This window comes from Ylistrum balloti, unplaced genomic scaffold (genome assembly GCF_031769215.1).
Source record: "Ylistrum balloti isolate Yb309-2 unplaced genomic scaffold, AGI_CSIRO_Ybal_v1 Utg370468, whole genome shotgun sequence".
NCBI lineage: Eukaryota > Metazoa > Mollusca > Bivalvia > Pectinida > Pectinidae > Ylistrum > Ylistrum balloti.
In genome coordinates this window covers 92068-109018 of record NW_026782308.1, presented here as the reverse complement: position 1 = coordinate 109018, position 16951 = coordinate 92068, and the positions used below count along the sequence as shown (strand labels likewise).

The following is a 16951-nucleotide window of genomic DNA, read 5'->3' as shown; positions in this document are numbered from 1 at the left end:
CAGGGCCAAGTGTTTTGGTCTAGCCACCGCCATCTTATGTTGGTGGCTCGACTAAACATTGAAAATTGGAAAGTACTCTGTTGACTGATAAAGAAAACGACCTGATATTGTGATTCAGGAACAATCCTGTCATCGTTTTGAGCAGATCGGCAGGGGAAATGAGCCTGGAAACGCTTTTAGAAGCGGCCGAATTTTTGGAATGGCGTAACCATTCGAGAACACGTGGTAAGATTAAGCACATGGCCTATTTTTGATGAAAATTCGTGTTTTTGTCGTCTTTTATACGTGTTTAATTTCGTTCTACTGACAACGCTTTCTATTAATGGCTCGTTTAAAAACACGTTTGCATCTGTTTGTTTGATATTATGACGATTAGGTACATTATTCGATAATGTATACACATTTGCTGCCGGGGTCTCTCTTTGGAGATAATGCTAATTTGCATATTTATGAGCTGGTTCTACGTGCCGGGAACGCTATGCTATCTTGTAATTTGTTAAATTTCTTGGTTTTAAGTTGACTCGAGTCCCCGGGATCCGCATGGATATTCTATGCTCTCGACAAACGATTCTGATGGATCACCAGAATCGAGCAATTCTGGGAAGCTATCGGGAAACGAAGACGGGAAAGACAAGCGCCGAGCGGGCGGGTGAGTAAACATGATCGACCTTCAATTTTCACGTGTTCAGTGACGAAACTGCGTCACGTGTGGTTCGACACAGTGTCATATAGTGTGTTGTTTTGTGAAATTGCCAACATTTTTCTCATTCAATTTAGGTTTTAGTGCATATGCATTGTATTTCATTTTCAAACGCATTAGTTTTGATTGTTTTTATTTTTGCAGTGCTGGAACACGTGAAGTCCATAATAAGTTGGAAAAGAACAGGTAATAGCTTAATATAAAATCTGGTTAAGGAAATGAATATTGAAAAATGATAATAATAATTGATAATAATAATAATAAAAAAAAATTCAAAAACACATGCACACCAGCAACATTTTAGTGTTTAGACAATAAGTGACTGGCCAGTGTGTGCTTTCAGAACTTATCAGCATTGTTCTGAAATTGCCTACCATTGCAATCAACTTTAGACATTTTATTCTTTTTGGGGAAACACATAGTCAGTACTTGTATGCCATCCTTTCGTGTGTGCAGCTTAACTTAGCCCACATTTAAGTAAATATCATGAAACTCGTGTATACATTGGTCATACTAAACGTACCAATTTCAGGACTGTGACCCCTTCATTAGAGAGTTAATGCCATTTGATAAAAATTTTGAATTAAGCGCATAGCTTGGTCTGCATTTAAACAGTATTGATGAAATGTGATGTATATATTGGTCATACTAATGCAAAGTGTAGTGTACCAAAGTCGGGATAAGTGACCCCTGAATTGCAGAGTTATTGCCCTTTTGGATAATTTTGTCTACAGTTCATATCTTTGTTTGTATGAAAACTAGCATTTTGAAACTTGATGTATACATTGGTCATACCACGGACTTATATACACATATATGTGTATATAAGTCTGTGGTCATACTAAGATGATGTACAACATACCAAATTCAGGGGCTGCAACCCCATAATTACAGAGTTACTGTCCTTTGTTACAGTGTAACAAATTCAGTGCCAAAAATACAAAATTATTGCCCTTTTTTGTAATTTAATGTCCAATAAAGATGTTTTTAGGGAGCTTTCATCAGTTTCACTTACGCTCTTGTTGTTTCATAGTTTTGATACATCTCAAATAGTGATCTGTAGGCTTGCACATTGGTCTTATACTTGTGAGAGCACCTAACCTAGCTGTAGTGTTACAGAAAAAAAACACATAAGTGATCTCTTTACAAAAAATACATGCTGAGAAAATAAGATCCTCATAGATCAGTTCCTCCATCATGTAGAAAGGTCTTATTTGATTTTAAAATATGTATGATTTAGATCGGTAATATGTATAATTTTGATAAGGGGACATAACTCCATATCAATGTGTATTCTAATAAATCAGAATATCATCATGGTAAAATCTTGTTATCAAGATTGTCTTCCTGTAATCAGTCTGACAACAGTCTTTAAAACTAAACAGATGAACTGTAATTAGAAATATTTAGTATATTGCATGGCTTTAGCAACCAAATACTCTTTCTCTATATATATAATCAATATGCTGAACACTTAACAGTTATGGGGAAGTTTTACTGGTTTTGCTATGGTAAATAAGGAAATTTTTTTTGGACAGGCAAACATTGATAATAACTTTCCTAAATTGTAACAAATTTCACCCGTTTACTTGTAGGAGAGCTCACTTGAAAGAGTGCTTTGAGTTTTTGAAAAATCAAATCCCAACATTAGAAGACAAAAGGACTTCCAACTTGAGTATTCTAAGAGGCTCACTGCGATATATACAGGTAAGACATCACCTTGTAGTACGGCTTTGTATTGTGATTTTGTCTTTTGCTTATGTAGTTTCCATTACGGAGTAGTCAACATTTTTTTGATAGATTATATATGATACTAAGTTTTCATGAGATACAGTAATTTTTCGCTGTATTTGAAAATAAAATAATGATAGATTACAATATCAAGGTTATTAGAAGATGACAATGTCAAGGTCATTATAAGGTGTCTGCATCAAGATCATTAGAAGATGACAGAATCATGGCCATTTGAAGGTGTCCGTATCAAGACATTTGAAGATGGCAGTGTCAAAGTCATCTAAATGGAAACAGTATCTATATCATTAGAAGGTGACTGAGTCTGAATCATTAGAGTGTGACATGTAAAGGTAATTAGAAGGTAAATATGTCTTGGTCTGTAGAAAGAGACATTGTCTTGGTACTTAGAAGGAGACATTGTTTTGGTTTACAGAAGGAGACATTGTCTAGGTCTTAGGAGACATTGTCTAGGTCTTAGGAGGCATTGTCTAGTTCATTAAAGGGCAATAATATCAAGATAATTAGAGGATGAATATATTCAGGCCATTAGAGGCTGACCATGTCTAGATTATTAGAGGGTGACAGGTTATGTTATGCTCTGCATATATTGACACTGGCTGACCCCGCAGGCTTAAAACACATAACCTATGTCTTACTTTCATAAATGTCACAATTTCTTTTTCGTAACACTTTCTCTATAACTATTGTATTCAATATTGCTTACCACTACCACAAATAATGGTAGAATTTCTTGAGTTATGGCCCTTTATTCAATTACCGAAATGTCTACCCATTATCTCAATTAACTTTCAATAGATAAAGTTCATACTTGATTGATAGGAAGGTTCATTACCATGATCACTCACACAAGTTTTCTAGCTGTAATTCACAGAATTATGGCCCTTTATTCAGTCATCAAAACAGTGTCTGCACAATATTTTGATAACTTTTCAACAGATCAACGTCAAACTTCATTGGTAGGTTCATCACTACTATAGTAAGGACAAATTGGATAAATGCAACTTTTGGCCTATAATTCACAGTTATTGTCCCTTATTTTAATTACCTAAACAGTGTCTGCTCAATATCTCCAGGTGTTCCCAACAGATACACTTAAATTTCTTGGGAAAGTTCATTACAATCACCTGTTGTTAGGGTGAAAGAACTGGTCTTTAGCCCACCATCATCAGATGATGGGTTATTCAAATCGCACTGGGTCCGTGGTCCATTGTCCCTCCGTCTGTAAACAATTCTTGTTACCGCTATTTCTGGAAAAGCACTTGATGGATCTTTCTAAAATTTCATATGCAGGTTCCCCTTGGTCCCTAGTTGTGCACTGTACCTTTTTTAGACTGATTCGAATTCAAGATGGCCGACAGGTGGCCATCTTTGAGTTTGAAAGTAAAAGTTTGTTACTGCTATTTCTGGGAAAGTACTGGATGGATCTTTCTCAAATTTCATATGCAGTTTCCCCATGGTCCCTAGTTGTGCATTGTACCTTTCTTGGACTGATTTCAATTCAAGTTCAAGATGGCCAACAGGCAGCCATCTTTGAGTTTGAAAGTAAAAGTTTGTTACTGCTATTTATTGGAAAGTACTGGATGGATCTTTCTCAAATTTCATATACAGGTTCCCCTTGGTCCCTAGTTGTGCATTGTACCTTTCTTGGACTGATTTGAATTCAAGATGGCTGACAGGCTGCCATCTTGGAGTTTGGAAGTAATACAGCACAATATTTTCTTCAATATTCTATGATATTGATTCAAGACCATGTCCATTATTCACATGTAACTGACTGCTATCTAATAATACTTTGGGATCTTTTTCAAATATCTTTTGCAATCATTGAGTACATTCAATGAAGACCAGTTCATGAACATTTACAACACCTGTAACAAAAAAAAAAAATAAGCAAATCTTCCAAAAACTGAAAACAGATCCTCAAATGGTGGGCGCCAAGATCCCACTGGGATCTCTTGTTTTGTTCTGTCACCTGTTGTAATGATATAAGAAGTGGACATTTTGTTCTGTCACCTGTTGTAATGATATAAGAAGTGGACATATAAGAAGTGGACATTTTGTTCTGTCACCTGTTGTAATGATATAAGAAGTGGACATTTTGTTATGTCATCTGTTGTAATGATATAAGAAGTGGACATTTTGTTCTGTCACCTGTTGTAATGATATAAGAAGTGGACATTTTGTTATGTCACCTGTTGTAATGATATAAGAAGTGGACATTTTGTTCTGTCACCTGTTGTAATGATATAAGAAGTGGACATTTTGTTATGTCATCTGTTGTAATGATATAAGAAGTGGACATTTTGTTCTGTCACCTGTTGTAATGATATAAGAAGTGGACATTTTGTCCTGTCACCTGCTGTAATGATATAAGAAGTAGACATTTTGTCCTGTCACCTGTTGCTAAGACCTAAAATATGGATATTTGGCATTGTTACCTGTTGATAAAACATAAGTAATGGATATTTTATACCGCCACCTTTCTTAGAACATAAGTGAAAATATTTGCTGCCACCTGTTCACAATGACATAAGAAGCTGACATTTTGTAGTCATTTGTTGTTAGGGCATTCGAAGGAGACATTTACTTATTATTTTTTTTGCTAACACACAAGAAGTTCGACATTTTCCCCTGTTATATGAAGGGAAGATTTTCCTTTTATCAGTTGCTATAATTTAGGACATCAGAAGTGGACATTTTTTGCTGTCAATTGTTGCTAGGACATATGAAGGGAACATTTGTTCAGTTACCATTGTTAGGACATATGAAGGGAAGATTTGTGCAGTTACCATTGTTAGGACATATGAAGGGAAGATTTGTGCAGTTACCATTGTTAGGACATATGAAGGGAACATTTGTTCAGAAGGGAAGATTTGTGCAGTTACCATTGTTAGGACATATGAAGGGAAGATTTGTGCAGTTACCATTGTTAGGACATATGAAGGGAAGATTTGTGCAGTTACCATTGTTAGGACATATGAAGGGAAGATTTGTGCAAGTATCTGGTGTAAGGACATGTAATATGACCAGACAGAGATGTGTTAAGCTGAAGATTCAAATTGCTTTCATTGTTACATCATATCTTTATGCCATCATATAGGCGTGTGACATCGTCATAGACGAGGCATTCGAGTGAGGATGTTACTAAATTAGATTTTGTATTAGTCTGATGTCATACCATTTTCATGGGAAAAAATATAATGAAAATATCTGTTGCCCGATAAACAGAATCTGGAATTTGTATGAGATTGATGAAACATGTCTCAGATTTTTCATTTCACCTCAAAAGAGGCTTTTCAAAATGAAAAAAAATATGTTTTTAAATCTGCTATGAATGGATGCTTTGCACAATATCCTCTAAAGCAATACAGATAGATGTATTAAGCACACTTTGTAGCAAGGATTGTTATTATATTGTGTGGATAGTGAAACTAACTTGCCATGTGTCAGGTATGCTTTTTAAGTTGAACAGGAAGTAATGTCTAAAATTAACCACGTTTTTATTGCAAATCTGAGAAGATATTCATTTATTTTATGGTATGTATTATCAACAATATATTACTGAAAGTTTACAAAATATTCTGTAATAAGCAACGCATTCTTTCTACCTTAACACTCAGACATAAACTACTTGATTCCTAGTAATGATATTATTAGAAATCAATTTTTATTGGTTGTTATGTAAGTAATTGTTTGATTTTTATAACCCCACTAGACACTTGAACCTTGAGGATTTTCAGTTTAAAATCTTATCATTTGAAATTATGATCCAGTTTTAAAATACAACATCAGGTGTGGATATAATTTAGTATTTTCTGCAAGAATTCTTTTGTATTGATAGAATTTGTCTCCTGCAGAGGAACAGAAAGTAAGATGACAGATGAGGAAGTGATTTTTTTGTTACCTGTGACCAATGACTTTCCTGTTTTATTTAGTGTTCTTATCATTGATGAATTACTATTGTGCAGAAATAAGTGAAAGAATAGCAAATCTATTCCTTCAGAATATATCAGTTTTATCAAAATTGTACATTTTCTTGACACAGGGATACTGAGTAATTAATCCTTGTGTAAAAACTCACCAATGTACTGAAGTAATAGTTGAAATAATTTCACTAAATTGATCTGATAAACACAGAAGATCAAATTGTACATTAACTACTAATCTAAAAAATGAAAATATGTGGTAGATGTTATGATTTCCTGGTGGGTCATTGAGACATAGTGTATATAAACCCCAGCCACTACTTTGGTCCTGTAGTGACGTGTGTCACACACTCAGAACATGTATCTACAGAGTTTAAAGGGTTATTGATTATTTATAAGCACAGAAATCTCCTAAGTAGTATTTAAAGTACTTCTTCAATTTAAGATTGAATACAAGGTTTTGATGTTGTTATATCAGATATGTTACATGAGGATTGTCACTCCTAGCTTAGCCTGTACATAAGTGTAAATATAGCCTAGTTCTGTCTAAGTTGGGGGCGGAGCCTACAGCCGTCAAACTTGGTACACTGGTATTTAGGTCAGGCCATTATCATATGATAATACACTGTATACCTGATTTGTACCAAGCTGGCACATGGTTAATGCTGATTGGCTTATATATTATACCATGTGACCTTACACATGTTGTATAGGTACACATGATCTCGGTCTGTGATGTCTGTTTCATTCTTCCAGATTTACATAACATTTGTAATTGTTTAGAAAAGAAAGTAGGAAGTGTATACAGATTTGTTCATACATGTACTGAGTTATAGTAGAAGAAAGCAAGAACTTAGATCTATTATACAGATGTAGTCCTGATAATATATTCATTTGCTCTCAAATGGTCAAGGTTGTTTACTTGTGTCTATGAGTAAAAGATTGATCTTTTGAAGAATTTGAAATGAGTATTGAATTGAATTTTCTTAAAATGATAAAATGATAAAAAAAACAACAAATACAACAGATAAACAGTTCTAATAGATTAGTTTAACTTTACTGGAAAAAATTACAAAAACATTTTACATTTCACAATGTTACATTTTATCTTTAAAAGCTGGGTCAAAATTAAGTGCAAAGTATTTGAATGCCAAATGGTTGATGTCATACTATCATTTGTTCCACCAGCAATTATGTTTTATTGATGGTTTTCCTACTTCTATATAATTGAACATGAAGTTCAATCAGCTTAATAGAACTTGTCATATCCAGCAATGGGTATATTTATATATTGATCAGATACAACAAGCCAAGTATTACTAAGTGGTCATTATATTGATAGTCAATAATATTGTTTAAGTGTAAAAGACTGAATTTATAGACTTCATAATAGGATACTGAAACTATATTCTTATAGACTTCATCATAGGATACTGAAACAATATTCTTAATTCATCATAGGATACTGAAACAATATTCTTATAGACTTCATCATAGGATACTAAACAATATTATAGACTTCATCATAGGATACTGAAACAATATTCTTATAGACTTCATCATAGGATACTGAAACAATATTCTTATATATAGGATACTGAAACAATATTCTTATAGACTTCATCATAGGATACTGAAACAATATTCTTATAGACTTCAATAGGATACTGAAACTATATTCTTATAGACTTCATCATAGGATACTGAAACTATATTCTTATAGACTTCATCATAGGATACTGAAACTATATTCTTATAGACTTCATCATAGGATACTGAAACAATATTCTTATAGACTTCATCATAGGATACTGAAACTATATTCTTATAGACTTCATCATAGGATACTGAAACTATATTCTTATAGACTTCATCATAGGATACTGAAACTATATCTTATAGACTTCATCATAGGATACTGAAACAATATTCTTATAGACTTCATCATAGGATACTGAAACTATATTCTTATAGACTTCATCATAGGATACTGAAACTATATTCAGTGTTAATTTAGTTGTTTTTTACTGAGCATTATATATTTCTGATCTTGTAAAATCAAACTTTTGTTGAAGACTCTGACATTGTCACTTTGATGAAATTTTAATAAATACACTAATTGTACATTGACTGAAGAGATATAGATTAACAAAAATGACCTTGTGTTCGTACACAGGTTTTATGTGTTGTAATACTAACGGGGTATTCCAATGTATTATAGGCTCTGCGGAGGAAAGAGAAGGAGTATGAGTTGGAAATGCAACGTCTCGCTCGGGAAAAAATCAGTCTCCAGGAAAGAATGGCTATGCTTAAGTCAGAACTTGTGAAGATGAATATAGAAGTGGACATCAACCAATGGGCAGTTGTACCTGATGACCAGGGTACTAACTCCACCTCCACAGCCACAGGTATGTCTGTTGTCATTGTTACAATCATCCCTGACAACCACTGCCACAGGTATGTCTGTTGTCATCGTTACAATCATCCCTGACAATCACTGCCACAGGTAAAACTGTTATTATGGTGATAACCATCCCCAGAAAAACAGGTAAAGGAATTAAAAAAAAAAGTTGCCATTTGGTTGCCATGATGACCAAATGAAAGAGAAAGAATTTTATTCAGACAACACCTCCTACACTATTGTTTATTGGGGTATAAGTTGTCCATCTTAGCGACAGCTCTTGTTTTGTTTGTCACCAATTCACAGTTATCTGAAGGTCATTGACACACCAAACTTGGCAAAGGTACTGTAAACAAAACAAGTGTATTGAGTAAAAAAAAAAAATCTTGTTTCTGTATAATGTTCCAGGTTTTGGTTCCAGCGTGTTAACCCCTATCTCTGTATTTCAGAGCAAGGTAGTCCTATCTGCAGTGAAGATGAAGACGAGGATGAAATGGCTCATTCACTCATTACAGGTACCCACAACATATATCAACTGAAACTTGAAAACAAGATCTTCACCAGAAGTAAACTTCCCTGACTGCTGCCACTATCAGGCCTCTTTAATCTGACCATCAAGTATTCTGACATTCTAACTTTTCCAGCCTCAAGTTTTGATATGTCTCCTCTGACCACTGAGTGTTAAGACTATTGTATCTTACATCTGAGTATTCAGACATCTGTCTTATCTGACCTCTTAGTGTTAAGACTATTGTATCTTACATCTGAGTATTCAGACATCTGTCTTATCTGACCTCTTAGTGTTAAGACTATTGTATCTTACATCTGAGTATTCAGACATCTGTCTTATCTGACCTCTTAGTGTTAAGACTATTGTATCTTACATCTGAGTATTCAGACATCTGTCTTATCTGACCTCTTAGTGTTAAGACTATTGTATCTTACATCTGAGTATTCAGACATCTGTCTTATCTGACCACTGAGTGTTAAGACTATTGTATCTTAGTATTCAGACATCTGTCTTATCTGACCACTGAGTGTTAAGACTGATTTATCTTACAGCTAAGTATTCAGACAATGTCTCTTTCATCTGACTACTGAGTGTTAAGACTGTTGCAGCTTACACCTTAGTATGAAGAGAGCCGTGTAATTTATCTCCTGGGTGTTACGACTGCTTATATCTTACACCTGAGTATGTAGACAATCTTTTTCATGTAACTACTGGGTTTTAAGTCTTATACTTGATAATTCAGACACCCTCTCTTATCTGTCCCTTAAGACCCTTGATTGATAGGTTGTTTCCATTAGTAAATCTATACTATATCACTACATCTGTTAATTAAATAATATATTTACATGTTACGGACTTTGCGAATATATTGATATACACATGAAACTTAAATGCAACAGAAAACAAACTCTAATTTTTTAGCTTTAATGATTGAAATTAAAATGCAATGATTTTGCCATTTCTGTTTAGTTCACGAGGTGAAGATCAATAAAACTGTACACAAGTCCTTGCCCCATCCAATCGTGAGCCAGGCTTCTATGACGGTTCTCAAGGTCTCAAATCCAAACCCTGCTCCATCTCGTACTCTTGGCAACAATACGACCAGTAAAGTTCCCATGACTACCTCTACTGTCTCCATGCCAACTGTTCAGACAACCAGTAGTGTGATACAGCAGACCTTAGCTGCTGCGGTGCGCCCTCCAGTAACTCAGATCCTGGCAAGGCAGTTGCTACAGCGTCAACAAAGTGGTACCTCGCAGGGGGCAGTGCAGGGTAAGGTCCAGGTCAAAGTGCATTGGGGAAACAATGCTGATCTTAATTGGTGTTCATGATATTAGGCAAATATTTGATAACTTTCTCATCATTTGAACTATTTAATGGAAATAATTACATTTATTTTATCTCTTTCACTTTGTCTTAAACAGTTTTGTTTTTCTGTTCCACAGTGTCTTCAACTGCGACCACAAGTGCTACTGGTGCCAACAAGCTCCTCCCACACCAGATGAAATCCATTTCCCAAATGAGGGCACCACTTACTCTTGGCCCGTTTGGGGGTCCTGCTAATGCTGCCCAGCTAGCAGCATTGAACAAGCTGGCTGGAACAGCAGCATTGTCCATACCCATGTCCAGTGCTGGCACCAACCTGACACCATTGACTAAGGCTCTGAACCAACCCATACTGATGTCTCCCAGTCTACAACTTACCACCCCCATGGTAACATCAGTCACCACAGCGTCCTCCCAGATCTCCTCCGCTACCACCATCACCACTGCATCAGCTTCGCTCATGTCCCTTGCAGCCATGCAGAATGGCTTGGCAACTTCAGTTGTGACACCTGCCACTCAAACACAGGTCAATGCTGCTGCTATAAATAGCATTCGCCCAACTATTATTGGGCCTGGACCACACCACGCAATCATGACAGCACCACTGGCTGCACTGATGCCACAAACAGTACCCAGAACCACTATTAGTGGTCTGTCAGGTATAAGCAACATGGTGGGCCACACATCCATGCAGCAGCTCATATCACTGGCTCAGATGGGTCAGGCTGGAGGAGCACATCTTGTGTCGCCAATGGTGATGTCGCCAAGTGTTCAGCTGGCTGCAAGCTCTGGATTGTCACAATCTCAGATCAGTATGTTAGCTTCCCAGCCACTTCTGCAACAAATCCCGATCTTCTCACCAGGCCTGCTAAAAGGTGGACAGATGATCAGTCAACCTGTTGTTAAGCCCTTTGTAGTTGTCACAGTACCAAATGTGGTGCCAACCACTTCAGCACCTAGTGTTCCAGTAACTACTACTGGTTCCTAGGAACATGTTGATTTGGATAGCTTTGTATGTAGAGATGATATTTCAGCAATATTGGTTGGCTTTACTGCTTTTGTTGGTGTTACAAAGATAGATAGTGTAAAGTGTTACAGAAAGGTATCTTTATGCCTCCGCAGTTTATATTTTGTGAGAGTTGGAGGCAGGGGGCATATAGGCTTACCCATGTTTATTTGTTGCGTCACATCATGTTCCTTTCCAAATCATTGTCATTTTGAGAACCTCTGAATAGAGCTGGATCATATTTACTCCCTGGTGTCATAACATAAAGTTCTATAACTCATTTAGGAGTTTATCAGTCAAAGTTAAATTTGTTCGAAATATAGATATCATCTATCTTTGCATTGAAATTCTATTTAAATACTTCACTTTATGAAATAATTAAATCAATTCTTTGGTACAATTATATTACACTTGTTTTAACTTAGTCTTTTTTTATTAAAAAAAGTGCTGATAATGCCTACCTCAAGGGGATTACAGGGTTCATGTATGGAAAGGACGCTATCATCTTGAATGATATTATATTGTAACTTGTTATAACCCTGCACACCAAATATTGCTGAAATATCGGTCTGTTTTATTGTCTGTGATGACCTTTCTTTTTCCATCACATGTGTCAGAAGTGATGAATTTACTAGTAGTTAAGAAGTGCTGTTTTTAGGGTACAAATGTCCACTGTATACTCCTTGTTAATCTGTATATATAGATATATATATATATATATATACTCCAGTAGAATTCTGATTGAATGTTTGATTGTTGCTAAGTGATTCAACAATAGAAATAGATCTTTGTATATCACAACAAATTAGAAATTTGCTGTGTGATGTTTTAGAACTACTCTTATCATCATCAGGCAAAACCTGTTAATTGACAATAGATTGATCTGATAGATGTAACAGAGTGTAGTTAATAAAACCTCACACAAAGTTTTTAAGTGGTTGCAATATGAAAATCTGTTTGCATACCATCCCAAAGAAATTGTTTCTTGATAAAGGATATTTAATTCTTTTATGTATGCATTGTACAAGTGTGGCTGTTGCTGAGAGATTGATTTTTAGTGATTGTGTAGTTGTAAACAGAGAGAAATATGTTTATAATAGGACAATGAAGTATCATTTAGGAGAAACGTTGTTCTGAAGGGCAAGTAAGCTGTCATAAAATGGCATATCGTGAGTTTTTTGTGTACATCTACCTGGTAATTTTAGTAAAATTAGCAATCCTTTTAAAATCGCCAGAAAATTTAAATTACAAAATTTGCATGTTTTCTTCTTTTTATTAATACATCTATAGCGTCAACATTCTTACATGTACCTGAACACTTTCTTGTTTTGAATACTCCTATAACAAATAAATATTAGTTGGTATGTAATGGGTAGTTAGATTTCAAGCTAATTTAGAATCAAAACTGAGAAAGGCAAAATTTGCAAAAAGGTACATCTTGAAGATTTATGTAAAAATTGCAAAACACCAAAATCTCCTGATAATGGTACACCACCCATTTATTAAGTTAAATCTTCTCAATTAGAAGATTTCTAATTCCAATTAGCTTCAGGGATATTGAACAAATTTGTAATGAAGCATTTCGAGGGAAAAGTATAACCTTCTGAGGACTGAGCAGTCTTGTTAAATCCTTTTTCAGATAAAACAGTTCTCGTGTATAAAAGGTCTCTGTACAGACTAAGAGAAACATGAACCCGAGACAACCATTCTTTTGACCTTTAGTGATATAGGGCATTTTTCGTCTCAGGTACTTCAAGGGGAACAACAATTAAACAATGGACATGAAAACTGGAGGTCAAAAATAGGTTTAGGGATAATTTTTATAAAGGAATTTTCGTAACTAGTTTCCTTCTAAATGAAGGAACAGGTGGGCTGTTGAGGCCCTGAGTCACAGAGTATGTTTAGTGTGTGTGAGGATCAGTAGGTTGTTCATGTGTACAATATTCTTTGTTATCTATTTCATATTAAATGCATTAATCGTAGAGAATAAAAAATGCATGTACTTGTTAATGTTAGAAGATGTGCTATATATACCAACCTCTTGTAGAGGTCCACTTGGTTCACCATCTTGTTTCTATGAAGAATGCATCTGTCACGTTGACATTTTCATTATAACATTGTCATTGTAACTATTATTATATTTTCTCTTACTTAATACCTAAGCTTTTACAAGACACTGATTACAAAATGATTTTACAAAATGTACCTTCGTAGACTCTCCACTCATAATAGTAAACGCTATGTTATGACTTACGAAAGGGAGGTCACTCTGTCAAGATCCTTGGACTTTTGCTGATTAGCTTACCTCGCTGTATGCACCTGTGAGCTGATCTCTACTGCAATGTCTTGTCCTATCAATGAATTACTATATTCTTTTCCAATTATGTATCTTACATCAACTTTCATTCAAGTTATACCTTCCATCAGGTCTTGGATCATTATGTCTAAGTTAGCTATGTCAGGAGGAAAGGCTGTTACTATTTCTGTAGATAAATAAAGGTTAGGAGTCAAATTACTTTTTGTTGATGTATGATGTGTAGTGTGATAGGAGGACCAACAATAGTTTTATTTTAATTTTTATTTATTTATTTATCTATTTATTAATTTTTTTAACTCCAGCTGATTTGTTAAAATTATAACGTTTTAATGAATTGTACAGACTAGAGTTTACTAGAAGATTTTGACATTGTACATTGTACTTGACTTAACAAGAATAGGAGTTATGGTTTTAATATCAAATCTCATCTTGGGGAGAATCTTTAGTGTTTAATAAGTATTACATTCCCAGTCAAGAGTACTGTTCCACATGAAATATTTGATATGTAGAAACTTCCCTTGTTTTAGTGGGAATAGACAGACCACAAAGTTAAGACTAAAGATACAGGAATTCTGTTTAAGAATATGTGGTATCCTCAGATGGTGTTACCCTTGAAATTATGTTGAAGGTCAAAATCACAAAAGAGCCTCATTTCCATGTTGTAAGTACTAGATATATAATGACAATATAGTTGAGTGATAGGACATTTGTTTTAACCCTATGTAACCAGAACCACAGAACACGAGAAACTTGTAACATACCTGAAGGTTGATTGTGCTATCATTTTGTAATCACAATAATTACACTTGTAAAAGATGTTGTGAGCTTTTTATGTTATAAGATGTTTTTAAGCCCACCACAATTAGCTGGTGAGCTGTTCAAATTGCCGTGGTCTGTCGTCGGTCTGTCCTCCATCCATAAACAATTGTTATCGCTATTTCTTGAGAAGAATTGGATGGATCTTTCTTATATTTCATAGGTAGATTCCCATTAGTCCTTAGTTGTGCCCATATGATTTTCGGACTGATCAGAAAACAAAATGGCTGAAAGATGGCCACCTTTGATTTAGTCATTAAAGTTTGTTATTGCTTTTTCTTGAAAAATACCTAATGGATCTCTCATATTCATGTTCCTCTTGGTCCTATCTAGTTGAGCCCATCTAATTTTGGGATGACTCAGAAAAACAAAATGGCAGACAGGCTTTTATCTCAGATCCCTAGTTGTGCCTGTTTGAATTTGGTACTGATTGCAAAAAAAGAATTGCTTACAGGTGGCCATCTTGGATTTTGCCAAGTAAAGATTATCCCTGTTTATTAAGGGGTACTGAATGGATCTATCTCAAATTTCATACATATGTTCTGTTTGGTCTCTTCCTGTGCCTGTTTGATTTTGGGACTGGTCAGAAGAAACAAAATGGCTTCCAGGCAACCATTTTGGATTTGGCAGGTAAAGACTATCATCGCAAAGGAATTTTCAAATTTCTCGTAATTAAGAACAAAATAGAGAAGAGGAAAGAAAGGTAAAGATCCATCTTTCAAGAGGAAATAAAGATCAAACATGGTGAGCACCAAGATCCCTTGGGGATCTCTTGTTTTGTATAGTAGTCAGTGGACAGACTTTAAAAAGAGAAGATGATGATTCCAGCATTTAATTGTTGTCTATATAATTGATAGTCTGAACCAAATCAAATATATACAGTGCTGTTACTGTTTTTGTTGAGATTATTATTGTTTTTATGTTAAGTTGGAGGATGTTCAAAGTTATTTCTAAGATAACTATCTCTAAGATAAATTTATTAATATTTTTAACACAAGTCATCAGGCTTGGAAGAAAGGTTTATTCCGGGGAACACAGGTCATATGGCTTGTAATGGGTCATATAGCTTGTAACATAGATTTATTTTGAAGAACACAGGTCATCAGGCATGTTATGTCCATCTTCCTAAGAAGGCCTGAATCTTTACAACAGTCTGCCTGTTATGCATCTTTCTCTAACAAGCATACAGGTAGGGATTGAGAGGGATTAGTGTCCTGTGCACGGTTTGATACCGGTGATGAGTTAGCAACGTTCACATTCAGATAAAAAAAGACAACAGGATAAGCTCACATGACTGTATAATTCAACATTTTTGTGGAACTTGTATTTCATAGTAATCTAAAATGATTTTCCATTGCCACATTTGTAGATTAATTTAAATCTTCAGCATCATTTTGTTGACATATGAATTTGTTGATTAAAACGTAAAAAAATGAAAATAAAATCACAAAAATTTATAAATTTACCGTTCTTGACTCCATCTACTCAAAGCTGAGTATAATACATGTAAAGTGTGCTAATATTGCTGTGCTGTCATTCCATCTACCTAAAATGGAGTATTTACATGAGTGTAAAAGTACAGATCTACAGCACTCCCTATTGGCCTCCACTAGTGACAATTTCCCTTCAGAGGTTGGGCCTCAGCAAGATGTTTCATGTTCGAGTCAAGTTAGGGACAACACATTTATTGTTTCTCTGTAAGTGTCCTTGTGAATATGAAATTGAGAATTTTAACAAGATATCTACCAGTAGAAGGTTATATTCATATTACTTTGTAACGTCACAACTTGGTTACTCCTCTTCTTGCAGTTGACTTAATTTATTAATTTATTGATTTGTTTTTCTCTCTGAAGTAAACATTGAATATTATGTTACGGGGAAATAAAATGTCCATCGTTTGATGTTTGACATGGTCCATTGGATATAATTGATTACCAAAGATGAAAGAGGATTTGTTTTGTAAATTATGTCTTTGTGAATAAATTTTCCCTCTTTATCATGATGTTTTGTTTTTGATAATCATGTTTCCATTTCTTCAGAGATTTACCCGAGAGGTTTAGCCCACCAAAGTCAAATGCAGCCTCCCAAAAACACATACACTCAACACATGCACCTCGCCTCACCTTACATTCACTTTACATAAACTCTGTCCCACAAATTAACCATCTATGGAATCTGGCAGTTTAAAGGTGA

General features: G+C 34.9%; 1 protein-coding gene across 1 annotated transcript; it reads left to right on the top strand.

Moving 5' to 3' along the window:
• The first annotated feature begins 49 nt into the window (after positions 1 to 49).
• LOC132555276 (max-binding protein MNT-like) lies at positions 50 to 16754 on the top strand. Its single transcript, XM_060219629.1, has 8 exons — positions 50 to 225; positions 517 to 649; positions 845 to 886; positions 2296 to 2407; positions 8603 to 8789; positions 9232 to 9297; positions 10263 to 10565; positions 10739 to 16754. The coding sequence occupies exons 1-8, from the start codon at positions 159 to 161 to the stop codon at positions 11605 to 11607; spliced, it is 1779 nt and encodes a 592-aa protein (XP_060075612.1). The 5' UTR covers positions 50 to 158; the 3' UTR covers positions 11608 to 16754.
• The last annotated feature ends 197 nt before the right edge of the window (positions 16755 to 16951 follow it).

Excerpts from the sequence above, each read along its gene's own strand:
- LOC132555276 (XM_060219629.1), top strand. The coding sequence starts at position 159 with ATGAGCCTGGAAACGCTTTTAGAAGCGGCCGAATTTTTGGAATGGCGT. Across the intron at positions 650-844 it reads GACAAGCGCCGAGCGGGCGG|TGCTGGAACACGTGAAGTCC; the intron begins GTGAGTAAACAT and ends TTATTTTTGCAG. Across the intron at positions 2,408-8,602 it reads GCTCACTGCGATATATACAG|GCTCTGCGGAGGAAAGAGAA; the intron begins GTAAGACATCAC and ends AATGTATTATAG.